The sequence below is a fragment of the Phoca vitulina genome, unplaced genomic scaffold, assembly GCF_004348235.1.
Source record: "Phoca vitulina isolate PV1807 unplaced genomic scaffold, GSC_HSeal_1.0 scaffold19, whole genome shotgun sequence".
Taxonomy (NCBI): Eukaryota; Metazoa; Chordata; class Mammalia; order Carnivora; family Phocidae; genus Phoca; species Phoca vitulina.
In genome coordinates, this window is record NW_022589722.1 from 24757327 (window position 1) to 24783314 (window position 25988).

The 25988-nt window shown below is 55.7% G+C and overlaps 1 protein-coding gene across 4 annotated transcripts; it reads left to right on the top strand.

The window, feature by feature from the left end:
* The first annotated feature begins 5672 nt into the window (after positions 1–5672).
* On the top strand, positions 5673–25988 carry PICK1 (protein interacting with PRKCA 1). Of its 4 annotated transcripts, none has more exons than XM_032416669.1 (13): positions 5673–6083; positions 6243–6340; positions 7445–7556; positions 14211–14339; positions 16539–16605; positions 17715–17804; positions 20018–20071; positions 20559–20621; positions 21389–21522; positions 21900–21992; positions 23013–23063; positions 23666–23810; positions 24215–25988. In XM_032416669.1, exons 2-13 carry the CDS (start codon positions 6300–6302, stop codon positions 24487–24489), a joined length of 1254 nt encoding a protein of 417 aa, XP_032272560.1. In that variant the 5' UTR covers positions 5673–6083; positions 6243–6299; the 3' UTR covers positions 24490–25988. The 4 variants fall into 4 exon arrangements, with proteins under 4 accessions (XP_032272560.1, XP_032272561.1, XP_032272559.1 ...); XM_032416670.1 differs by having other exon boundaries at positions 5673–5997; XM_032416668.1 differs by having other exon boundaries at positions 5673–5984.

Sequence of the window (25988 nt, forward strand, 5' to 3'; positions counted from 1 at the left end):
CCTCCTCAGAGACCTTCCCAACCCCCCTCTCTAAAAAACCCCCCGCCCCCCCCCTTTCCCCCCCCCCCCCCCCAATTTTGCAGTATCCATGACGCCCACCACCAGCTGGAATGAGCCCATTTCTTGGTGTCTGGGTTCACTGCCTGCCTCTCTCACTCATGTGAGCTCTGTCAGGGCGGGACCTTGCTTTTCCTACTTCCTGAGGTGTCCCGTGGCCTGGACACAGAGGTGCTGACTACATATTTACTGAATGAACGAATGCGTGAACCGAGAGAAGGGCTGTAGTGATGTTACATGAGCTAATGAATGAGAATTGCTGTCATTATGCTTGATTCTAAAACCCATTACCTAAATCTCTATGCTGCTGATGAACTGAACCGAATTTCAGCCACCCACCCCTGGTTTCTTGACCTTCACGGGGGCCTTGGAAGCCAGCGGTCAGGAGGTGAGGAGTCAGGCCTTGTGCTGGGGCCCCAGCGGGGCTGAGGGGCGGGCACCTTGGGCACAGGCGGCGTATGACCAGTCTCACCCACTGCCCACAGGGTACAGAGACTCGTGGTCTCCCTGGCCAGCCCAGAGCTGGGCAGGTGGTCGGGTGGCAGGGGGAGGGGGTGATGGCCGTGGATGCAGTGGAAACACAGGGACTCTGGCCAGGGCTCTGGTGCTCCGCTCCAGGAGGTGTTCCTCCCAATGGCCACTGGGTGGCAGCACTTCTCCATGAATATGGGGCGGAGGAGCCTGGGACCAGAAGGTGGGAATCTTGGAGGGGGAGCCAGGCCCAGAGAGGAGCTGGGACTCTCCCAGGGTCACACAGCTTTCAGTGGCAGGGCCTGGCCAGGTGAGAGGTCACCCGCCTGCCTGCAGAGACTCAGGAGCGGAGGGAGGAAGAAGGAGGAGGAGCAAGCTCGGAGGGTGAGCGTGAGGGCCAGCCCTGACTCAGCCCCCTGGAAGGGGGTGGATGTCCTTACCCCAATTTCGACCCCCAGCATCCTATCCATCCTTGAGTAAGTGCTGAGGCCCTGCTGACACCCCTCACCCATGCCTCTGGCAGAGGTGGTGGTACTCCCGCCCAGACTTGGACGGCTGTTCCCTCCCCACCCCGGCCTGTCTCCCCCGCCACACTGAACTGTGCCTTGTACCCCTGGCCACCCGCACCAGCTGTGCGCTCTGCCTGTGCCACCCTGCCCCTCTCAGCCTGGGTAGCACCCACTCCTGCAGAACTTAGCTGAGATGTCGCTTCCTCCAGGAAGCTCTCTCTGACCTTCAGCCTGGCAAGGAGCCCCTTCTCTGGGCCCACATAACACCCTGGGCTCCTCCTGGATGTTGAGCCCCCTGGGGCAGGGATTGCTGGTGGACCTGAAAGGCCCAGACACCGCACATTCTGAGCCTGTGACACGGTGGTCCTGCAGTTGAAGCCATGCACGGAGCCTTGTGAAAATGTGGCCTCCAAGAGCTGCCCTTCCTTGGAGACTCAAGGAAGCGGCAGGCAGGACGGAGGAGAGGCTATCTGCAAGGAGGCAGTGGGTGGGGGCTGTATTTAAAGTGGAAAGGGGGGGCGGCTGGCTGGCTCAGTCGGTTAAACATCCAGCTCTCGGTTCTGGCTCAGGTCGTGATCTCGCGGCGGTGGGATCAAGCCCCCACTCAGGCTCTGTGCTCAGTGTGGGGTGTGCTTCAGATTCTCTCTCCCTCTCACTCACTCTCTCAAATGAATAAATAAAATCTTAAAAAAAACAAAATAAAGTGGAAAGATGAGGAGGTACGGGGACGTATGGAACTTTCCCTTTTTTGGTGACTGTGCCTGGTTGTAAGTAGCCCATTGATCTGTTAGGGCCTATGGATATTCTGACCTGCGTCGTCTGATGGGCCTGTCTGGATTCAGCCAGGGGGTCGCTGTGGCCCCTTTTTACATTCCGTTGCTCAAGTCTGTTTGCCTAAAAGAGGTCTCTACATCCCAACCCCCCTCCCCCCGCCCTTCAGATCAACAATGACAAATCTTTGGCATTTGGACACAGGTCTCCCCTCAGTACCTTCTTCCTGCTGAATGAGGGGCATAGAGATGTCCCCACCTAAACCTGTTGGTCCAGCAGGGGTTCTGTGCAGTTACAGACCAGAGCATGGTATTAGGTTAACGTGCTGATAAGCAATTTGAGTGAAAGTCCTTGGCGGCCACGGCCATGGGGCCTGGGGGAGGGGACCCTCCGATGGAATGGGCTGGAATCCCTTTAGAGCTATCATACACAGATGGGATTGTTGGATGCACTCAGACGAGTAGGAACGTGTTAGCCGGTAGATCGAGATGGAGACTCTGATCTAAGAGGTCTGAGACAGAGCCCCAGAATCTCTGTGTAAGACACCTCGCATGGGAGTCTGATGCAGGGGCCTGAGCATCCTAAGGCCCTTTCGTGTGCCATAGGCCTGCCTTCTGAAGCCATTGGACAAAATAATCGCAATGAGGCACGACAATAAAAACCTCTGGCATCGGCACCGAGTGCATCACTCACAAGGTACTTTCCCACCTGCTGCTTCTTTTAATCATCATCTTTTTAAACTACTATCTTGGGAGGGATCATCATCCCCAATTCTCCAGACCCCTGAGGCTCAGAGACAAAGGGTGACTGGCCCAAGATCCCCCAGCTACAAAAGAACAGAGCTCAGATTGGAGCTGGGACCCGTCCTGGGGTGGGGGTGGGGCCAGCAGTCAACGATAAAGCCTCTGGGTTTGGAGGTTGCTGTTTGTTAAAAACCAAAATTCCAAAATCCAGGACCTACACTTAGTGTGGTGATTCCAGCCCCATGGAGGAAGCTCAGGTCACGGTTCAAGTTCAGGCCCTTACCATCCCTTCTCTCTGTCCATCCATGTCCTCTCCTCCAGGGCCCAGAAAATGTCCTGTCTCCTATGAAGCCACAGCCTTTTCTAGGGCACTTTCATCCACAGCCGGGGATTGTGCCAGGCTCTGTGGGAGAGGCAGGCAACCTCCCTTGATCGCACTTTGTAAATACTGTGTTTTTTACAAATTGAAGGTCTGTGGCATTAAGCAAGTCTATGGGTGCTATTTTTTTCCAATAGCATTTGCTCACTTCGCATCTGTGTGTCATATTTTGGTCATTCTCCCAATATTCCAAAATTTTTGATGATTATTACATTTGTTACGGTGATCTGTGATCAATGGCTATGACTCACTGGAAGCCCAGTGAGTTAAGTTAAAATGGTTAGCATTTTTTTAGCAATAAAGTATTTTTTAATTAAGGTATGTCACATTGCTTTTTTAGATGTATGCTCTTGCAGACTTAATAGACTACAGTACAGTGTAAACATAACTTTTGTCTGCACTAGAGAATCAACAAGTTCACCTGACCTGCCTTATTGCGATGTTTGCTTTATTGTTGTGGTCTGGAACTGAGCCCACGATGTTTCCACGGTGCCTGTACAGAGAAGAACAAGATCTGCCCCCGGGGGCTTTCTGTCTGGGAAGACAGGAAGTGCTTACTTTGTTGTTTTGGGTTTTTAAAAAGATTTTATTTATTTATTTATTTGGGAGCGAGAGGGCGGGGGAAGGGTCAGAGGGAGAAGCAGACTCCCTGCCCAGCAGGGAGCCCGATGCGGGACTCAGTCCTGGGACTCCGGGATCATGACCTGAGCTGAAGGCAGACGAAGGCAGAAGCTTAACCGACTGAGCCACCCAGGAGCCCCAGGAAGTGCTTACTTTGGTGATGGGCCAAGTTACTTGAACTTTCTTTCCCCTCAAATTCATGGTCCCAACCTCGCCCCCTTAATTGGCTGTAACAGGTTTCCCTGCCGCATGGGCTGGCTGATTAAGTGGTTCATAATATTTTCACACTAATAGGCATTCAAAAGCAATCCAGTTTTCTTTTTCTTGTTTGTCACAGTGACATCACCCATTGATGGATTCCTGGTATCCTCTGGAAGGTGCCAGGGATGATAAAGCTCATACAAAAAGGGATCTCAGGGAGCATCAGTTTACAATTTATTGAGATACGAGCCTTAGGCCCCAATTTTAAAGGGGAAAAAAACCTCCTTAGACAAAGTACAAGCATGCATAAGTTAATCAACTCAGAATTGGCTCAGGGAAGCCATAAAGGGATTTCAGAAGGCCAGACATAATTCTAAATGAATGACCCAAATAACTGTTTCTGGAACTAAGTAAAAGTGGCAAGAGTTGTGAGCAGGGATTGTCTGGTAAGGCTACCTGGAAGAGGTGGGTCAGAACGGGGCCTGGAAGATGGGGAGGATGAGGCAGAAGAGAGGGACCCTCCCCTGAGAAGAGGGACCAGAGTGGGTGGGGAGTCAGGAGGCTTGAGTGGCATCTTTGCCATGAGAATTGTTTACAAAACACTCACACCTGGTTCTCCTCTTTATCTTGACCTTCACAAGTACCTGTTGGGAGGACCATTTTCCCCTGGTCTACAGATACCTGAAGCTCAGAGTCAGACAGTGACTTGCCCAAGGTCACCCAGTTATAAAATGGCAGAACATAGGCTTGAGCTAAGACTGCTGCCTTCTTTTTTATTTTTTAAGATTTATTTATTTTGAGAGAGAGAGAGAGCACGTGCACGCGCACACACACACAGGAGAGGGAGGGGCAGAGGGAGACGGAGAGAGGGACTCTCAAGCAGACTCCCCGCTGATTCCTAGGCAGGGCTCGATTCCACGACCCTCAGATCATGACCTGAGTGGAAATCAAGAATCGGACGCTTAACCGACTGAGACACCCAGGACCCCAGCTGCTGCTTTTTAAAACTAAAATCCTGGCCTGAACAGGGCTTCGAAGTTCCAGCCCTAGCTCTGCTACCGACCATCTATCTGTGAGACAAGAGGAAGCTGCTTCTCTGCGCCTCAGTTTCGTTACCTGCACAATGTGGCTGGCAATCCTTATTCGCCTCTCACAGGGTCATGGTGAAATTTGAAATCCTGTGAGTAACCTGAACTGCAGAGCAGTGGGTACATGAGAAGGTCGCTGCTACTTTGGCATTCTGCACATTTGCTGGGACTCAGATTAGCTTCCTAAGGAGTGTGTGGGGTGGGGCTCCCATGGGATGGTGGGATGTGCAGATAATCATCCTTCTATATCTCTCCTTCCTCCGCTGCCCCTGGAAGGAAGCTGTGACCCTCCGTGGGGCCTGGGGGGGCTGCTCCTCAGGACTAAAGAAAGAGATGAGGTGTGAGGAGTCTTTCACCAAATACCATAGAAAGCATCTGCCTCGATGATCTTAGTTTGCATATGGCGAAAGGGGGCACATAAAGGCAAAGGAAGGTAACTTGTCCAATCTGTCGTTAATAACAAAGCCACTGAATACAAGTGCGCAAACGTTAAAAGGGCGCTGCACTAGATGGCAGGAGTCTCAGGGTCAAGATCTAGATCTTATACCAACTGTGGGTGGCTCCGGACAAAACCCCTTCCCTTCTCTGGCATTTAGTTTCCTGGTCACACAACTGGGATTAGGCTCGAAGGGTCCTTCCAGCTCGGAGACCGTCATCGGAGATGCAGCACCCTAGGCCGGGGTGCAGAAAATGTGAAAGGGTTTGTATTCCCCTGAACTTCGCCGGAAACCTCCGCGCCCAAGGATGCTTCCGTTGCCACGGCAACCGCCGGGCCGGCGTGGTCCCCGGAGTCCCGCGGAGGAAGCTGGGAAAAACCCTGCCCTTACCAAGATGGCGGCGGCCACAGGGCAGGGGGCGGAGTTGAACGTTGTCAGCCTGTCCAGACCTTTCCCCTGTTTCCGCTTTTTCGTGCTAACGGCGAGCTTCCGCCAATACTTGTTCCCTTTTCTGGTCCTGGGAGCACCGGGAGCCAGGGAGGAAGCGTTGTCTGCAAGGATTGGGGCAAACACTCTGGTGGTGGGGAAGGCGGGACTTCCGCGTCTCACAGGAAGTGACGCGACAATCGCGGCCGCCGACAGGTGGAACCGCAGGTGGGTTCAGGTGCCAGCCTGGCCTGGACCCGGCTGTGGGACCGACGCTTCCGGTGAGCGACAGAGGTAGTTCCCAAGGGCCTGGAGACCCGTGGGGACGGGCTCTGGGGTCTGAGCCCACCGTCCTGGCCTGGAATTCCCCCCTGTACCTAGTAAGAATCCCGTACCTTCCCGCCCCCTAACCTCGGGGACTCTCCCCGCCGTCCAGAGGGAAGGGGGAAGGTCCTGCTCTCCCGGATCGCCGGGGTGGAGGTTGCCATCTAGGCGCGTCGGGTCCCCAAACCCTACGCTCTTTTCTCTCCCTGATCCAGTTCCCCATTCCCCTGCCGAGCTGGACAGTTAGCCAGCCCGCCTCAACTCTCGGAACCATGTTTGCAGACTTGGATTATGACATCGAGGAGGATAAACTGTGAGTATTTTGTTTCCTGCAAGTCCCAGGAATGCACGAGCTCCAGGGCCTCCAGATCCCCAGACTTCCCAGTTCTACAGACCCTTGCTTCTCAGCGGGGGATTAGGTCTTGTACTGTAGCAGGAATGGACCCTGCCCTTCCAGGAGCTCACTTTCTGTAGCTGCGCTGTGGACACATTAGCAGATAATAGGTCAGGGCCACATGGGCACTAATGGAGAATGGCCTGGCTACAAGGAGAGAGCAGATGGAGCAGTGCCTTGCTAGGGTATTCAAGGAAGGCTTCATAAAGGGGGTGGCAATTGAGCAAGTTTTCAAGGTGAATAGGAATATTGTAAACCTACCTTCCTTCCCAGTATAGACAATTGGTGAGACAGATTTTCAAAAATTGTTAGTCTCCTTCCTAAAATCTGTCCTCCATCTGTCCACTGCCGGTGTCCTCAGCACTTAGTATGGTGCTCGCCGTCAGTAGCTTGTTAGCAAATGTTTGTTGAATGGATAAGTGAATAAAGGCAAATGTCTACCACAGAACATAAATAAGTGCTGGTTTATATGAAAACTGAGAGGTAATTGACAGAGCAATTGAGAGATGGGTGATGGAGAGGTGAACAGAAGAAGGCTTCCTGGAGAAGGTGGCCATGATGTTCCACGTGTGCCTGAGAAGGTGACAAGGACAGAGTCTGACTCAGGTCTCAGAGGTAGGATGAAGGAGAGGGAAGGGGGACCTGTTTTCATGGAGTGCCTGCTCTGGGCTGGGTTGGTGTTAAGTGCCTTCCATGTGCTTTCTTACGAGAATTTTCACCAAGTAGCAACCCATTTCTACCACCACTTTATGGATGAGGGAGCTGAGATGCACAGAGGGGACTGACTTACCCAAGTGCTGTAGATGGTAAATGGCAGAGCTGGGATCTGATCCCACATCTGCAGGACTCCCAGGAGCTGCGCATGTTCCATTGCAAGAGGCTGTCTCTTTTGGCCAAATGAGAAAAGAAAAAGCTGAGCTGCACTTGGAGCCTCTCAGGGGTTTTGGAGGGCCTGTTCCCTTTGCTGTCCCCTCCAGTCATCCTTCTTCCAGGAGATTCAGCCTCGTGTGCTTCTCTTTGTAGCGGAATCCCTACTGTGCCCGGGAAGGTGACACTGCAGAAGGATGCTCAGAACCTGATCGGGATCAGCATCGGAGGAGGGGCCCAGTACTGCCCCTGCCTCTATATCGTCCAGGTATTGGGTGATGTGGAGGTGGGGGTGAGGTCCTGGAAAGGGTGAGCCATCTCCCTGCTCGGGCAGGTTCATTCTCCTCTCTGCAGAGCTGATGCCTTTTCTTCTTGAGGTCTGACCCCCTCAGAGAGGCCTTCCCGAGTGCCCCTCACCGGAGGTGCACCCTTGTTCTCTGTCATGTCAGTGTGTTCCTTCCCTTCTCAGCACCCCTCACCCTCTGTAATCATGGGTTTGCCCATTCGTGATTCTGTACCTAGCTGCTTCCTAGTCTCTGCAGTGTGAGGACAGGATCTCAGTCTGCTTTTTCACTGCCGTCAGCACTGAGTACAATGTTGGCATAGGGTCAAATCCACAGAACTCTCAGCCGGGGGTACTGGGGCAAGTGAAGTGTCGTGGAAAGTCTCCAAGTCTATGAAGTGATAATGGCCTGAGTTCAAATGTAAGCCTCCCTGCTCAGTGGCGAGTTACCTACCCTCTTTGGGCCTCAGCTTCCTCCCCTGGAAAGTGAGGGTGTAAAATGTTTGGTCACCGTGAGGATTTAACAGAATGCCCCAAGTAATGCCTGGCATTTAATAAACACGAAGTGGAAGATGTTGTTATTTTTCTGACAGTTGTTCACTTCCCCAGATGGTACTGAACAATTCTGTGGTTCTTGTAGAAGCTGCCCTGGTAACTTCCGGTCAGCTGTGACCCTGAGCCATGGGGACAGTTTTCTTTACCTTGCGGCTGGTCGGAATCACTGGTTTTTCTGTAGGCTCGGAAGGAAGCTCGCCACCTCAGACATAAATGTGACCCGGCTTCTACCCTGTTCCAACTTGCTCAGCTCAGTAGCTGTTGGTGGCAGATGGGAAGCTGCTGTCTCTCTGAGGTTCTTGCAAAAGAGTCGCTTCTGGGCCTTGAAGACAGAGATTCCTGGGATGTGGCCTGGCCTGCTCCGCCTTCATGAGCAGTTTGGCCTCCTCTGGCCCAGGAGGTGGTAGGGAGGCCTCGGCCAGGCCTGTCCCCCTTGCGTTGTGCCAGTGTGGCCCCTGCCACCTCCCCCTCCTCACCCACAGGGGACCAGATTTGCTTAGAACAAACTGCGATTATAAAGTAATAGAATTCAGTCAAATAATAGCACCCACCGTTGCACCCCTTGTTCTTTTTTTTTTAAAGATTTATTTATTTATTATAGAGAGAGAGGGAGAGCCGGGGGGGGGGGGCAGAGGGAGAGGGAGAGAGAGAATCTTAAGCAGACTCCCCACTGAGTGCAGAGCCTGACGTGGGGCTTGATCTTATGATCCTGAGATCATGACCTGAGCTGAAACCAAGAGTTGGACGCTTAGCCTACTGAGCCACCCAGGCGCCCCTCTTCTACCCCTTCTTACCACCCTCCCCTTCTCCATCCACCCTCCCCCACTCCCCCTCCCCCAACCCCATCCCAGCAGCAACGCTACTTTCTACCCTTACAGCTGTTTCTTCAGGTGTGAGCCTCCATTTTTCCTCACTTAGATACTTACCCTGTTATTTCTTGATCTGTCACTTGTAAATATCTGTCAACTTTTCCCAGTCCAGTAGATGGGAATGTTAGCTGTCTTCCAGAGCCACGCTGCTTTCTCTCACCCCATCCTCCCAGCATGGTGGTTGTGCAGTTTGGGCTAATCCGCTGTCTGAGAGTCTGCCACAGGCCAGGCTGTGTTGTGGGCACGAGGGATAAGGAAGTGAGGGGAACAAGGAGCCCGTCCTCCCGAGCTGCTGTTGTAGGAGGATGGTAAGACACTGGTCTGCATCCGGAGCTTCACGATCGTCCGTGGTCGTGCTTTTTTAAAAAATTACTTTATTGTGGTGAAATTCACTTAACATACAGTTAGTAGTTTTCAAGATCAGTGGCATTCCGTGCATTTGCTAAATTCAACTGTCACCTCTCTCTAATTTCAGAACGTTTTCATCCCCCCAGAAGAACAGCCCGTGCCCTTTAAGTATTCACTCGTCACCCCCCTCCCCTCCCCTGGCCACCACTCCTCTGACTCTGCGACTCGTGTCCGTGCTGGTTATGTCAGATTGGTTGGTGATCTGGTTATTAGATAGATTGTTTTTTGGATATTTTAATATAAAAAGAATCTAACATGTCACCTTTGGTGTCTGGCTTCTTTCACTTAGCATAATGTTTCTGAATTTCATTCAAGTGGTGGCATATTTCAGTAATTCATTCTTTTTATGGCTGACAAATATTCCATTTGTGTTCATCCATTCATTTGATGGACATTCAGGTTGTTTGCACCTTTTGGCTGCTGTGACCAATGCAGCTGTGAGCACGCACGCGCACTTCCTGGGCGGACACGCGTGTTTGTGTTCAGGGAGTGTGTACCCGGGAGCGGGAGCGGGATGGCTGGCTCACGCAGTGCTTCTGTGGTTTACTTTTTGAGGAACCTCTGTTTCTTTTCTTAACTCAGTCTTTTCTTTTTTAATGTCGTTTCTTGGGGTTCTTCCATTTGCGTTCTCCTTGTACATTCAGTACCTTTCCTCAGGCAGCCATTTGCCACCGTCTTTCTGTTGCCCCCACACTGTAGTCTGTCCTCACTCAGCCTCCCCTTCCCTCTCTGTGGGACTCCCCCACTTCCGGGAGCCCTCTTTCTTTCCTTCTATTTTTTTTTAAAGTTTTTATTTTGATTCCAGTTAGTTAACATCAGGGTAATATTAGTGTCAGGTGTACAACACAGTGATTCAGCACCCCCACACATCACCCGGTGCTCGTCACAAGTGCCCGCCTTAAGCCCCAGCACCTGGTTCCCCATCCCCCACCCCCCTCCCCTCCGGTGACCAGCCGTTTGTCCTCTGTATTTTGTTTGTTTTTTAAGATTATTTATTTGAGAGAGAGAGAGCGCATGCACAGGGGCCAGTGACAGGGAGAGGGAGAGACAGAATTTCAAGCAGACTCCCTGCTGAGGGCAGAGCCCGACACGGGGCTCAATCTCACAACCCTGAGATCATGACCTGAGCCGAAATCAAGAGTTAGACACTTAACTGACTGAGCCACCCAGGCGCCCCTGTTGTCTGTAGTTAAAAGTCTGTTTCTTGCTTTGTCACTCTTTTTTTCCCTTTGCTCATTCGTTTTGTGTCTTAAATTTCATATATGAGTGAAGTCATGTGGTCTTTGTCTTTGTGTGACAGACTTATTTTGCTCACGTTATACTCTTTAGATCCATCCATGTCTTTGCAAACGGCAAGATTTCATTCTTTTTTATGGTTGAATAATATTCCATTAAATATATATACACCACATCTTTATTCATTCATCAATTGATGGACACTTGAGCTGCTTCCATAATCGTTGCTATTGCAAATAATAGTGCTATAAACATAGAAGTGCATGTATCCCATTGAATTAGCATTTTTGTATTCTTTGTATTCTGAATACCCAGCAGTGCGGTCGCTGGATTGTAGGGTAGTTCTATATTTAACTTTTTGAGGGACCTCCATACTGTTTTCCAGAACGGCTGCACCAATTAGCATTCCCACCAACAGTGCAAAAAGGTTCCTTTTCCTCCAAATCCTCGACAACACTTGTTGTTTCTTGTGTTGTTGATTTTAGCCATTCTGACAGGTATGAGGTGGTATTTCAGTGTAGTTTTGACTTGCGTTTCCCTGATGCTGAGTGATGTTGAGCACCTTTTCATGTATCTGTTGGCCCTCTGGATGTCTTCTTTGGAGAAATGTCTATTCATGTCTTCTGCCCATTTTTTAATTGGATTATTTGGTTTTTGAGTGTTGAGTTTGATAAATTCTTTATAGATCTTTGATACTAGCCCTTTATCGGATATGTCATTTGCAAATATCTTCACCCATTACGTAGGTTGCCTTTCAGTTTTGTTGACTGTTTACTTCACTGTGCAGGCCGGGAGCCCTCTTTCTCGGCTGACTTCCTCATCGAGGTGGAGCACATCGTCTTGTAGCTTTCTCAGAGAGGCTGCATGGGAGGTACATTTTTTGAGAGCTTGTGTCTCTGAAAGTGCCATTTTCCTGTCTTTGTTGTTATTCTCATATTCCTTCCAGTTGGCACTTGGGCAGATCAAATTCAAGAATGTCAAAAAAAAAAAAAGAAGAATGCCAAGTTTGAAAATAATTTTCACCTAGAAATTCGTTGGCATCCTTTCATTATCTTTTGCCATTAGCATAGTTGTGTCTGATGGTGCTCTTCTTACTTGTGACCCTTTATCTGTAATGTGTTTTATCCTTGGTCTCTCAAGACTCTTGGGAATTTCCTTGTGTCCCTGGCATTCTGAAGGGTCATGACGGAATGGGTGAAGATATTTGCAAATGACATATCCGATAAAGGGCTAGTATCCAAGATCTATAAAGAATTTATCTGTCTGTTGTGTTGGAGCCTCAGGGGGCACATCCCTCGGGGAACCTCATGTCTTTCTCCACCCTGGAAGTTTCTAGTATTAGCTCTTTGATGGGATCTTGCTCTCTGGTTTCTGTTCCCTCTTGTGGGACTCCTGTTAGCTAGTGCTGGGCTTCCTGAAATGATCTTCTAATATTTTTCTTTCTCTTTTTTTCTGATTGTCCATGTCTTTTTCACTTTCCTTGGCTTGGTTGCGTAGCTTCTTTGGACATTGTAAATTTCTGTTATAATTTGCATTTCTGAGATCTCTCGTATTTTTTTTTTTTAAAGATTTGATTTGTTTATTTGAGAGAGAGTGAGCACGAGTGAGCATGAGTGGGAGGAGGGGCAGAGGGAGAGAGAGAAGCAGACTCCCTGTGGAGCAAGGAGCCTAACACAGAGTTTGATCCCAGGACCCCAGGATCATGACCTGAGCCAAAGTCAGATACTTAATGGACTGAGCCACTCAGGCACCCCCACCCTATTTTTGAATCGATCCTTTTACATCATCCTGTTCTTTTTCTAATCATCTTGAAGATGTTAATTATGGTTTTCTTTTTGTTTTTGTACCGGCTCTACTTTGTTTCTGCTTCCTGTGGTTCCTTTTTTCTATTTTTAAGTGTTTTTCCTATGGGACACTTTTCTCGAGTGCCCTGTAATTTCGCCTGTGTTTACATGATGAGTGAGCCATCACAGTCATGTGCTATGGTGTTTGAGGATCTGTGTGCAGACCATGTCTGGGGGGGCTTCCCTGGGGGGCGGTCAGGCATCAGGCGAGCTGGGGGGGGATCTGCCAGTGTCTGTATGTAGACGGGCCTTTCATGTGGAGCCATTCAGGGCAGTGGCCTCCAGTTTCTGTGGGGAAGGGCCGTAAGCCTGGCTGCTGGCATTCTGGGCCCCCACTGGGGCTACGGGGCTTTAGGGCTCGCTGAACCCAAATCTCTCCGGTCCCGTGCCTCTCTCCTGCCTCCCTCGGTCCCTGGGCCGAGTCAGGAGCTTCTCTGGGGAAAACCATGTCCATCTTCCACCTTCCATGGACCGCTGTGTGGATGGGAACGGAACCAGGAGTTGAGTCCTTTCCCTACTTTCTACACCTTGTCTTCCACCCACCTGTGGCTGTTGCCAGAGATCTGCTTCCTGACCCACTGACAATTTCCAGCAAAGATTAGATCTTTCTTCCTAAAGCCCCTCCATAGGCCCTTGGGTTCCCGTTGTCCGTCTTCCAAGAACAGGTAGACCCTCTCATTGTCTTCTTTACCATTTAAAAAAAATATATTGGGGCGCCTGGGTGGCTCAGTCAGTTGAGCATCCAACTGTTGATTTCGGCTCAGATTGTGATCTCAGGGTCCTGGGATGGAGCCCTGCATCAGGGCTGAGCATGGAGTCTGCTTGTGATTCTCTCCCTCTCCCTCTGCCCCTCCCCCTGCTCATGCTCTCTCTCTCTGAAATAAATAAGTCTTTAAAAAATAATAATTGTATTTTTAGTGTGATTCTGGAAGTTAGTAGAAAGAAACTCTCATCTCAGGTTTTTCCTTTTTTCCTTATAATGTTACATATGTGAAACATTATCAGGTGTTCTTTCTACATGCTTTGTGTAGAAAATTTAGCAACTGAAGACAAAGTAGGGGCGCCTGGGTGGCTCAGTCATTAAGCGTCTGCCTTCGGCTCAGGTCATGATCCCAGGGTCCTGGGCTCGAGCCCAGCATCAGGCTCCCTGCTCGGCGGGAAGCCTGCTTCTCCCACTCCCCCTGCTTGTGTTCCCTCTCTCGCGGTGTCTCTGTCAAATAAATAAATTAAAAAAAAAAAATCTTAAAAAAAAAAGAGACAAAGTAGAGGGAAGACAGTAGCAGATGACCACTGCTAATAATTCGGTGTCTGTCTCAGTGGCTGTTGGCTGGCTACGATGTTTTGTGTTCTTGTCCACCCCTGCACACGCGTTCGCGGTCTCCCCCCGCCCCTGCCCTGAGCAGCACTCGCGCATCTGTGCTTGGACAGGCCCACCCAGCCTCACGCCACAATGAGTGTAGACCCCGTTGAAGGGGCCACCCTGGGAGAGGGACTCACATGCGCGGTGGAGTCCTTGCTCTTTGGGGACTGAGATGAGGCGCAGGAACTGACCAGAGGGGCTTTGGGGCTTCGAGTCAGCCCAGAGCAGCCTTGTGGGGAAAATCTGTTAAAGAACTGAGTTTGGAGGAGCACACGCTCAGTTGGGTGTGTGAGGGCTGGGCCGAGCCGGGCCTTGGTCGGGGTGCAGGGCGTGACTGTCTCCACCCCGCCCTCCCTTGCACCCCCAGGTGTTTGACAACACCCCAGCGGCCCTGGATGGCACCGTGGCAGCTGGTGACGAGATCACCGGTGTCAATGGCCGGTCGATCAAAGGCAAAACTAAGGTGGAGGTGGCAAAGATGATTCAGGAGGTGAAGGTAAGGCTGCTGTGGGTGGGGGGTGGCGGGGGCACACAGGCAGCCGAGCCACTTCGATGATGCCCAGCCTGCCAGAGGCCCCGGCAGGCCTGGAAGGGGATGGGCCCTCTCTCCGCTGCCCCCTCGGTACACCAGGGTCTGGGCCACACTCCAGCCTCCCTCAGTGTCTCCCACATCTGGTCAATAAATACCACTCATGCTTCAGGACTTGTCATGCCTTGGCGGGAGAGTGGGCACCTTCCTGTGCCCTGCCCTTCAGCTCCCAGGGTTGCTGTTGGACTGGGAACCATGCCTCAGTGCGAGCCAGTGTGTCCCCACTCAGGGCAGGAGCTGAAGCTAGAAGTCCAAGGTGAACCTGCTGGGGTCAGTAGACACCCAGTAAATGTCAGTTGGGCCATGCTGGGCCTGGGAGGGGTTCGAGGGAAAGATGAGTGCCCCCCCCCCCCCCCGCTTCCTCATCCCTGTAGGAGCTTTCCATCCACTGGGTCCTCCTGGTCCTCCTGGGCTCACAGACCCCCAGGGAAACTTCTGGGCTCTGGGGCAGCTCTCAGTCCTGCCCCAGGTCTTTTATTCTGCAGACCACAATCACACACGGCTGGTCCCCTGCTCCCCACGCCCCACCCCAGCTGCTACGGGCCAAGGCCTCGCCCCACAAGTCCCCTCCCCCACCAATGGTTGGCAGCATCCTGACCGCTCATGGAAGCAAGCGTGTAGCCCTTTGGCCATTTCTTAGAGATTTTGTTGCTAGTGACTTGGGAAACCAAAACAGCAAACCAAACCAATGCAAAGCCATTGGATGATTTCAAAGTCTTAGAGTCAAGGGTCCCAACTGTAAATTGAGCTTGGCCGAGTGTTCTGACTCCCTCACCCCTATCCTTCCAGACCTTTCCTCACCCCTGTTCCTCCTCTGTGTCTTAGGGACCTGGCACCGATGTCCCTGCCAGTCCCTCTTGCCTTAGCCCGGGGCCAGGTGCCTCTCCACGTTCTCCCGTTTATTCTCCTGTTACGCCCCACGCAGCCTGGGTGTTCCCGACCCGGCACAGCCTGTCGGGCAGAGGAGCTCTCGTGGGAAGCAGGTGGACGGTGTTTCATCCTGGTACAGACCGGGGGACGGGGCGTGCCCCCTGTGGCCGCTTCCTCAGCCCTCACAGCTGTGCTCATCCACAGCCCCCCCGTCCTCTGAGGCCTGTCTCACGCCAGCCCCCCATGTTGCGCACGAGGACGAGAGGTCTTCACGTGTGTGTGCAGCCGTGGCACTAACGGAGGGGTCTCCCGGCGCCCGTGTTTGGCTGCGGGCAGGGACTACGGTCCCCATTTATTGGCGCGCAGAGGGAGGAAGGGATTTGCTTTAGTCGCACGGCTGGACCAGCACCCAGTGAGTCCCACTGCCCTCAGCTGCCGCCTGTCACAGTCCCCACAGCGCACTCCGCGGCAGCCTGGGAGAGCCTTTGCCTCTGCCCCGGACTCTGACGGCATCAGGTCATTTTGGTTTCCCTTCAGGGCTCATTTTGGAAATCCTGTTTTGTATTTGAATGGGTTCTGTCCCAAGTTCAAGGGTCTTAGGACTGCAGGGATGAGAGTGACTGTGGTGGCCTCCCGTGGTTAGGGAAGGCTTCTCAGGAGAAGCCAGCGCTTCTCTTCCAGTTGTAGAAAGTGATTTGCTTCGGCCTCCCTGCTGGCTTGGGCCCTGAGGGCTGGGGGCTGCCCCACACCTGCTCCTTGGCATCTTGGCACCAGGCACAGAGAATGTGCGCAGACGTGTTAGTTGGGTGAACGCGGGGGCTGCTGAGCCTGGGGCGATTTAGAGCACAGCAGATACTCCCCGTGGGGCAAACGGCGTGGCGAGGGCTTGGAGTGGGGCGTGGTGTGGGGAAGGGCGGGGCACCTGGTTTCCTGGAGCACAGGACCCCCAAGACCACCAGGCTGTGAGCTCTGATGGCAGGGACCGTGTCTGTCCATGTCCCTGCTGGTTCCCCAGGGCCCGGCACCTAGTGGGACAAGGAGGGACCTGGGAACAAACCAGTTACAAGGCAGAGCCCGGTCACAGCCCTTGGCCCAGCATGGCAGAATTCATGGTTGGTCTGGGCCCTTCCCGGGTCTCAGGATTCCCTCGTGACCACATACTTCGGGGCAGACAGGCTTCCCCAGGGAAGGGGCTTGGGACCCAGGAGACTCCTTCTCAACTCTCCTCTTTTCCAGGGAGAGGTGACTATCCATTACAACAAGCTGCAGGCGGACCCCAAGCAGGGCATGTCCCTGGACATTGGTAAGCTGGGCCAGAGCAGTGGCACCCAGTGGCCCCATAGGCCCTGGCCCCTGTTCTGCATTTTTATGACGGTGTGTCAAGAGTTATGTGGCCTTTGACCAAGTCAGGGGCCTGGGAGGACCCGGGGTGCTCTCCTGCAGCTGCTGCCAAGAAATCTGTCCCTGACTTCGCTCTGCCCCATGTTGCAGTCCTCTCCCAGGGCCACCTCCTCTGGGGCCGCGCTGCCCTAGGGTTGTCCCTTATAGGCCAGCCCCTCACCCCTCCAAAAGGGAGGGCAGCCTGCAGTGAGGTGTGGTGCCTCATGCCCACCTGCACACCCGTACGTGGCCCTGGCCGCCTCTTCTGCCCGCCTGCTCCCAGGAAGGCGCGAGGTCTGAGCTGGACATCAGGCCTTGGATAGAGGGTCACGGGCCACCTCTTACTCTCACAGCATTCCGTGGGACAGGTTTCCTCCTGCTAGGGGGTTTGGGCTTTGGTTCTGTAAAAGCTTCAGGCTCCAGAGCTGAACATTGCAGCTTTGAGGTCCTCTGGACCAGCCCCCTCATTCCACATCAAGGCCTGAGGCCCAGAGAGGGCTCTGTGTCCCCTGGTGATGCACACCCAGATCTTTGGCTCTGGAGCCAGCACACTTTTCTCCCACCCTAGGGCCACAGCCACGTCCTGGTTTTTAGGGAGAGAGGCTAAGATCAAGTGTGTCCTCGATGGAGGTGCTCCGTAGAAACCCCTTGGGTCCCATCCCGGTCCCCTTTCAGGGACTTCGTATACGTCATACAGTAACTGAGTCCGGGGTCTGAGGTCACTTGCACTGATGGCACCCCGGCTCCCAGATGTGAAGGGAGAAGAGGCTCTCCCTGGTTTGCCTGTTGGCACTTTACACATCCGCCTCCTTCCAGCTCCCAGCACCGCCTTCACAGAGAGCGAGTAGGGCAGAGGGCCCAGCGCGGCCCCACTGGGGCTCTCCCCACCTCACAGTCACCCCTGCACCAGAGCTCAGTGCAGCCCCCTCAGCCCCTGCTGTCACCGGCCATGAGGAGCTGAGCTGGGGCGGGGATGGCCTGACGGCCCGGCTGTACACTCCCCTCACTGAGTCCCTTTCTTCCCGGTCCCAGTGTTGAAGAAAGTAAAGCATCGGCTGGTAGAGAACATGAGTTCGGGGACCGCAGACGCCCTGGGCCTGAGCCGGGCCATCCTGTGCAATGGTGAGTCCTCTCCTCCCGCCCGGGGTCTCAGGCCCAGGCTTCCAGATTGAGGGGCACCACGGCCGCCCGTGGAACTGACGTGGGCCCTGCCGCCCGTGGGGCCGATGGTCACCATCTGCGTCCCCAGAGGCCTCGCTGCCTCCCACAGAGCGTCCGCAGCAGTCAGCCGAGGCCCCCTGCGGCCAGCGGCCCCCATGCCCGCGCCAGGGTTCCAGGCCCAGGTCACAGATGAGACAGATGCCCGGCGCGGCGGTGCCTTCGCCACTGTCCCCAGCCACTGTCACAGAGCCCGCGGCAGCCACCGCGTGCCCTCAAGTGCAGCCCAGCTCCCCGCTCCCGCACTGCCCCCCCCCGCACCCCTGCCTTTCTCCAGGAGGCGGCGCTGCTGCCCTTGCTGCCGAGGTTCCAGGCCAGGACGGGGGGAGGGGGGCGGGGGAAGCACGGACACGCACGTTCACACCCCCGCATGTGTGTGGCCTGTAAAACACTTGGTCCTGCTCCCACCGTCCGCAGCCCGAGCTTATAAATAGCACTTCTGCTGTGCATGTGTGGGGGCTCGATTTCACTGCCTATATATACTGTCGGCTCAGCTGGGCACACTGGGCAGCGTTGGCTGGGACGTGGGGGTGGGGTCTGAGCTCGTTCCAAGTGGTGTACAAAAGTGGTGGCTGCTATTTTCAGCTTCTTGGTGTCTATAAATCCCTGTTACTGTAGTTACCATGCGTTGAGATGGAATTAGAACTGGTTGTTGTGTTTTTCCCCCCAAACCTTGCAATTTCCCCAGCCTTAAATAGGGTTTCTAAAATTGAAGCTGTCATGATGTCCCATGACCCAGCTAAAAACAACAGCACGGCGCTTACGTGGTTCCTTTCCTGCCAGCCTGGCCAGGGGCCAGGGCTCTGGGGAGCCAGCGCCTGGGGGCCAGCTGGGGGCCAAGCTTCTAAAGACCCCCGCGATACTTCCTCCCCCCGCCCCCCCAGAGCCCATATGGCCACCTGACACCCAGCCACCTTGCCCAGACTCGGCTTCCACTTTCCTCCCCACCTCCCGCTCAGAAAACCCCACCCGGGGCGGAAGGGGGTGTCAGAGGGCACTCCGGCTTGAATAGTGCCCAGCTGTGTGCCTTCAGGCAAGTTGTCCCTCAGCTTACATAGTCCCTGCCCCAGAGGCTCATTCAGAGGAAGGACTGAGCTGTGTGCAAGGAGCCTTGAGCGCTGGGTCCAGGCTTACAGCAGCCGAGCTCAGTGCAGCCAGGCCCTGCCCTGAGGGGCCGCCACGTGAGGAAGCCACGGCACCGACCCTGCCCTGTGGTGGCCACTGGTGCTCCTGGTGGGGCGGTGGGAGGGCCCTCATCCCCTCACTGCTGGAGGGCCCTCCCTCCCTGATCTGAAATGCCGGCCCCGGCAGTCCACTTGCTCCCGTTTTGAGCCCTTGAGGGGAGGCAGCTGCCCCCACCTCTCCCTTGACAGGCCTATGGTCACCCCAGTCATTGCCTGGCCACCGTCTCCTCTGCTGGACCATGAGCCTTGAGGGCATGACGTGGGGCTCATTCACCAAGGTCATTCTATGGGCCTGACGCGGCCCGGCACACAGAAGGTGCTTGAGAAAGCTCTGTGACGTGGATGAGGATGATCGCCCAGGCGGGTCCCACTCGAGCTCTGCCTCAGGGCCCTTCCTGACTCGGTCTTCCCTCCCCGAGCGGTCCTCCCTCCTGAGCTGTCACATTTGCTTGTCACGCCTGCACTGAGGCTGTCACAGCGACTCATCTCTCCGGCTTATCTCTGACTGCCTTCCCCCTTGGCTGTCGGCAGGGTTTGTGCTAGAAGTACGCGGGCCTTGCCTGCTAGGACTGGGCCCGCCTTTGGCTGGCCTTCCGGAACCACCCACAGGTGGGGCCTCGGGGACGACCCAGCCGTTTTTCACCGGTGACTTTGGCAGTACCGAAATGATCACCACCTTCCTGCCCCGCTGATGTGCCGCCTGCCGGGTGGGGACTTACCTCAGGAGCGGCCCGAGGGCCGCCCTGCCTGTTCCCGGCTTGCCTGTGGTTTGGGGGTCCCGGGCTGCTACAGAGCACTCCCGAGTGCGGCCGAGGAGCCAGCTCCCCCTTCCTGGGGCCCGTCCGCTGCCAGTCCTGGCTCTCTTCCGGGCCGCCCCTGGCGCTCTCCTCGCCCCGGGCTCGTCGGGACTCACTGCCCCCCTCACCCCCACAGACGGGCTTGTGAAGAGGCTGGAGGAACTGGAGCGGACGGCCGAGCTGTACAGAGGTGAGCAGGCGTGCCCGGCATGGGCCGCTGGGGTGGGTCGTCCCGGCCCTGCTCCGACACGGTGGCGGCAGGCGCAGGAATGCCGGCCTGGGAAATCCTAGGACTGCGGCCATCAGGGGTTCTTAAGAAAAAAAGCCTCTTAAGACATACTTTTTCTGATTATGAAGCTAATACGTATCCATAAAAATTCCAGTAATAGCACACGGGAATGCAGTGGGAGTCTCTCCGAACCCAGCTAGCTCCCAGAGAGCCGGCCCGTAGGAGGCCTTGTTCACCGTCTGCCCGGCGGAGCCCTGGCTCTCCTGTCTGACGGGGACCCCTCTTGGGGGGCGCTGGGCCTGGGGCTGAGCCCTAGTGGGGCTGTGGGAAAAGCCAGTGAGCTCAGGAAGAGTGAGGGCCTCAGGGTGGGGTTGGAGGCCGTGTCCTGGGGGGCCATTGTGGTCCCACCATGTGCCCCCATCCCCCTTCGGTTGGGTCTCTCCCACAGGAATGACAGAACACACCAAGAACCTCCTCCGGGCCTTTTATGAGCTGTCACAGACACACCGGGGTAAGGGCGCCCCCAGACATGCTGTGTGACCCTGGGAAGACCCTCGCTCCCCTCTGAGCTCAGTGCTCCCTCATACGGTGAGGGTGTGGCCGAACCCTTCCTGGGGCCTTCCTCACAGCCACACCCAGGCAGATGCCACAGCATCTGATGTCAGGCCAGGTTCAGGCTGAGCCTTGTCTAGATGCCAGGAGGTAGCAATAATGGGGGCCAGTAGGGAGCATCTGGACCAGCTGGTCTTCTGTGGGGCCCAGTCCCTCGTCTGGGCCCTGCCCCATCTTACGTCTACGGCTGCTTACAGTGTATAGAGCCTTCCTTATTGTGCTCTCATTTCCTACAAGTCTGCTTAGCTGGGCAGGGCAGCTACAGTTATCCCCATTTTACAGTTGGGAAAATGAAGCCCAGGCAGAGGAAATGGTCACCCAGTCCCTTTGGGCAGAGCTGGCCCTAGACCCCGGCATTCAGATTCCCAGAGCAGTGATCTGCCGTCAGGCAACACTGGCCTGTCCAGTCTGGACTGAGCCTTCTTCCCACATGGTCTGGTCACTCTGGGGAATGAGGGCTGCTCTCTCGCGTGTAGACCCAGCTCCCTTGGGGGTACAGACCCAACTCTCTGCAGGTGTAGACCCACCTCCCTTGGGACATAAACTTCATTCAGACCTTGGCCTTCAGCCTGCCACGCCCCCTGCCCTGCTTCTCCCCAACAAATCCCTGGCTTCCCCACGAAGGGGTCAGGTAGGGACAGCCTTCAGGGCAGACTTGTCCTGCAGCCTTTGGGGACGTGTTCTCCGTCATCGGGGTGCGGGAGCCCCAGCCAGCCGCGAGCGAGGCTTTCGTGAAGTTTGCCGACGCCCACCGCAGCATCGAGAAGTTCGGCATCCGGCTGCTGAAAACCATCAAGCCGGTAGGTCGTGTTGGGCGTGTGTGTGTCAGCATGTGAGGGTAGAGAGGGGACAGTGTGGCATGCAGAAGGGTCCCGGACTGGAGTCAGAACATGTGGGTGTAGGTTCTGGCTTGGTCACCTACACGACTGATTGTGGGTTGGTCACTCTGCCTCCCTGGCCTCACTTGGCATTGACCTCCAGGCTGGTTTCTGGCCCGGGCTACACCTGAGTTACGGTTTGCCCTGGGCCCGGCCCTGTCTTCTCACCCTTGAGTGGACGGACTTGTCTGAGGGTGCCCTTTGGCTCTGACACCTGGGTCCACTAGAAGGATTGCTGGATCATTGCCGTTCTTTGTCGTGCTGGCCGGCCTCACCCCTGCCCCCTCCTTCCCTTCCAGATGCTGACCGACCTGAACACGTACCTCAACAAAGCCATCCCAGACACTCGCCTCACCATCAAGAAGTACCTGGATGTGAAGTTCGAGTACCTGGTAAGTGGTCTCCAGCCCCTGTGGAGGGATGAGTCTGGCATGCAGGGGAAAGAACCCACCCAGAGATTTTCCCCTCAGTTGGCCACAGGATGGCAAGCAGGACGGGCCTAGAACCTCTGTCATGTCTGAGGATATGGGACCAGGGACCTGGGAGGTACTGGGGAGTTGGGCAACAGCCTAGACCCTGCCCCGACTGCACCGAGGAGCCTCTGAGAGCCTGGGGTAGGCAGAGCCCTTACTCTGGACCCCTCTGACCCTTTGGGATTTTTTGGTCACTTTTACAATGGGTCAGTGGTTATAAAGTGGGTGCCAAGGGACATTATTGAGTTGTGGGGTTTTTTTTTTTTAAGGTGATTGATTGATTGATTGATTGAAAGAGCATTGTGAGTGGGGAGAGGGGCAGAGGGAGAGAATCTCCAGCAGACTCTGTGCGGAGCGTGGAGCCTGACGCGGGGCTCGATCTCACGACCCTGAGATCACGACCTGAGCTGAAATCAAGAGTTGGACACCCAACTGACTGAGCCACCCAGGCGCTCCTGGACATTTTATGTTGAAATAAAAATTCTGATGGTCAAAAGAGTTGAGGGGAAAATGCTCCACCAAGCAAGCCAAGGCTCCTTTGCTGCAGGACTTCTCAGAGCCTTTGACAGGCTTGTGTGCAACGTGAATCTTCTAGGGTCTTCCTATGCTCTTTTGACCATGGAATCCCTTTTAACCCAGAACCTCTCTTAGGACTTGAATTTGGCAAATGCTGGGCTCTTTCTCAGGCCCTTGCCACCCTCCCAGATGAGTGCCCTTTCCTGTGTACTGCCACCTCGCCCTGGGCCTCCCCAAGCAAGGGCCAGTCCAAGTGAGATGCCAGCCTGTCCTAGTTGAGGGCACGCAGGGCCCAGGAGGCCTGGCATGGCTGCCCCCAGGCAGGGCTTTGGGGTCCTGTGGGGCATGGAAGGAAGTGGGCATCAGGGTGGGCATCCAGGAGGCAGAGCCCCTCTGACATCGTGGCCTCGCTGTCCCACACAGTCCTACTGCCTGAAGGTGAAGGAGATGGATGACGAGGAGTACAGCTGCATCGTGAGTTTTCAGGGGCAATTGGGGGGTGGCCCTGGTGGTGGAAAGTCTGGGGGTGCACACAGCTTCCCGTGCTTGTCTCACAGAGGCCCAAGAATGTCCTGGGGCTGCCAGGGGCAGCGGGTGGCTCAGGCCAACCTGGGAGAGGCCTGGGGGTCTGGCTGGGCTCTTGTTTCTGGAGGTGTGGGGCTGTCCATCCCCACCCAGGCCCCTCTGGGCCCCCGAGTGCCAGCCGGCTTGCTGCGGGGCCGCTCCCCCAGGCTTTGCGAGGCTCTTGTGGGGAGAAGCTGACTTCCCTCACTCCTAAGAGGCCATTTTTAATCCTCTACGTTTTTAATATTTTTGATGGCAGGATCCACCTTAGCACTAAATGTTCATTATTTAACGTGCAAGGGTGTGGTCTTTTGTTTTCTTCACAAAGAGTAAGTGCTTCTGGCGTCCCAGAAGTGAGGGACCGTGGGAGCTTTGGAAAGTGCCGTGTGCTGCAGGGGTGTGAGCTGGGAGCTGGCTCTGCAGCCTTCCCGCCGTCGTCTGTCCCAGAGCAGGCTCCCCCTCCCCCACTCCCCACCCCACCGGGGTCCTGATGTGCTCCCCGCCTGCCCCAGGCCCTGGGGGAGCCCCTGTACCGCGTGAGCACTGGCAACTACGAGTATCGCCTGATCCTGCGCTGTCGCCAGGAGGCCCGCGCCCGTTTCTCCCAGATGCGCAAAGACGTGCTGGAGAAGATTGAGTTGCTGGACCAGAAGCACGGTGAGGGGAGTAGGTGGGCACTGGGGGCCAGAGAGGCCTGCCCAACCCCAGCCCTGTGCCATGCTTGCGCTTGGGGGGCGGGTACCATCTCCCCATTTCAGAGCTGGGGAAACGGTGGCCCGGAAAGGTAAGGTACCTCCGTGAGGTCTCATGGTCCCGCCGTGCAGAGCTTTGAGTCGGACCCAAGATGGAAAGTCCTGGCAGGAGCGGCCCCCTTCCTGGGCCCCCCTTCCTGGCTTGGGGTGGGACTGGCCCGTGCCCTGGGGGTGCAGTGGGGTCCACAATCTCCCCACCGTGCCCGGGAGCTGGGAGATCTGCGTCTGCGCTGGGGCAGGAGGCGGGCCCGGGCTGGCTTGGGGGGTTTCTTCTCCACCGGTGCCTGTCTGCCTGCCCTCCCGCCCCAGTCCAGGACATCGTGTTCCAGCTGCAGCGCTTCGTGTCCACCATGTCCAAGTACTACAACGACTGCTATGCGGTGCTGCGGGACGCCGACGTCTTCCCCATCGAAGTGGACCTGGCCCACACCACGCTGGCCTACGGCCTCGGCCAGGACGAGTTCACCGACGGCGAGGACGAGGAGGACGAAGACGACGAGGACACGGCAGTCGGGGAGCCGTCCAGGGATGCGCGAGGGGCTGCTGGGCCCCTGGACAAGGGTGGGAGCTGGTGTGACTCCTGAGTGCTCCCCCCCGGTGGGGTGCAGGTGGGGGGGGTGAGCGGGGGGACAGAAGGTGGAAGCCGGGGCGGGGCCGCTGCACCACAGGGTGGCGCATAAAGGCCTGCTGGCTCGGGGCGCTGCCTCCCCGCTCTTCTGTCCTGGCTCAGCGAACCGGGCTCCTGCCCAGGAAAGTCCCCGGGCCTGCGGCCTGACCTGGACACCGGCACCCCTCCTCCTTCCCCCCCCACCTCCCCAGCCAGATGGAGAGCTTGGCCCCTGGAACTGCCTTAGGGAGGAGAGAGGGGACGCAGAGAGGAGGGGTTGGAGGTGGCCCCAAGTCCAGGACCCGCTCCCCACGGGCACCAGCACTGGCCCCACCCGGAGCCTGCCAGCGTGGGGGGCTGCGGGCGCACAGCCGAGCTGGAGGCTGGGGCCGTGTACCCCCTCACCTTGCCCCAGGCCGGCCCAGCCCCTCCCACACTCACACCTCCGCGGCCTTTATTTATTCATTTCCCCCAGCTCAGCCGAGTCCCCGGGGCCGGGCCGGGCGCTGGGCCTGTACCGAATAAACACAGACCCAGACTGAGCCGGGCTCTCTGCGGTGGCCTCAGACCCTCCTCCTCCCCTCGACGCCCCGTCTGCTGCCTCCCTGGTCCCGAGGGAGGGCGGGCAACAAGATGTATCGACATTCCCTTCATACTCTCACTCGTCTTCCTCGCCGCAGCTCTGTGAACTGGCGGCACTCCTGTCCCCGCGTACGGACGGGAGACTGAGGCTAGAGAAGTGTCCTGCTCAGGGCCACCCAGTGTCCAGGGACACAGAGGGATCTGGACTCGAATCTGGCAGGTCCCAGAGCCCCCAAGGCTTGCTGCTTTGTGGGGCCTCTGACCTCCTCCCTCACCTTTGCTCCGCCTGGGCTTCTGGCCATAGCTCTGCTGCCGTTGGGAAGGGCAGGGCAGACGCTGGGTCGGGAGGCCCCAAGGCCCCACATGGGGGAGAGAACGTCGGGGAACCCCCCGCACTCTCGGCGCACCTAGAAGGCCAGCAGGCGCCGCCGCCCTAGTACCCTGCGTCTTTGCAAAGTGGTGGAAATCGGCTGTGTCTCCTGTCAGCACAGACCACACCTGTGGTCCCTGTGTAATGAACGGTGGCCCTTTTCACCCCAGAAGTGTCCCTGTTTGAACAGTGAGTTATACGCTCATCCTGAGAAGGGGAGGAGGCAAGAGGCTGTGAGAGGACAGCCAGCGTGAAGGCCAAGGGCACAGACCGCAACCCACTGCTGGATTCCAGCCACCGCCTCTGTGACCCTGGGCTACTCCCTAACCTCTCTGTGCCGCAGTTTCCCTGTCTGTGCTTGTGGCCAGTAGTGGTCCTTAACCTCCTTGGGCGCTTATGAGCATCTGGTGAGTTAACACTTGTAAAGGGCCTAACAGCACCTGGCACAGAGTCCCTGCTCTGAGTGTTTAATAAATGTAGTCACTGCCCTAGTGACTCAGGCATGCAGACCTGTGTGTTAGCCG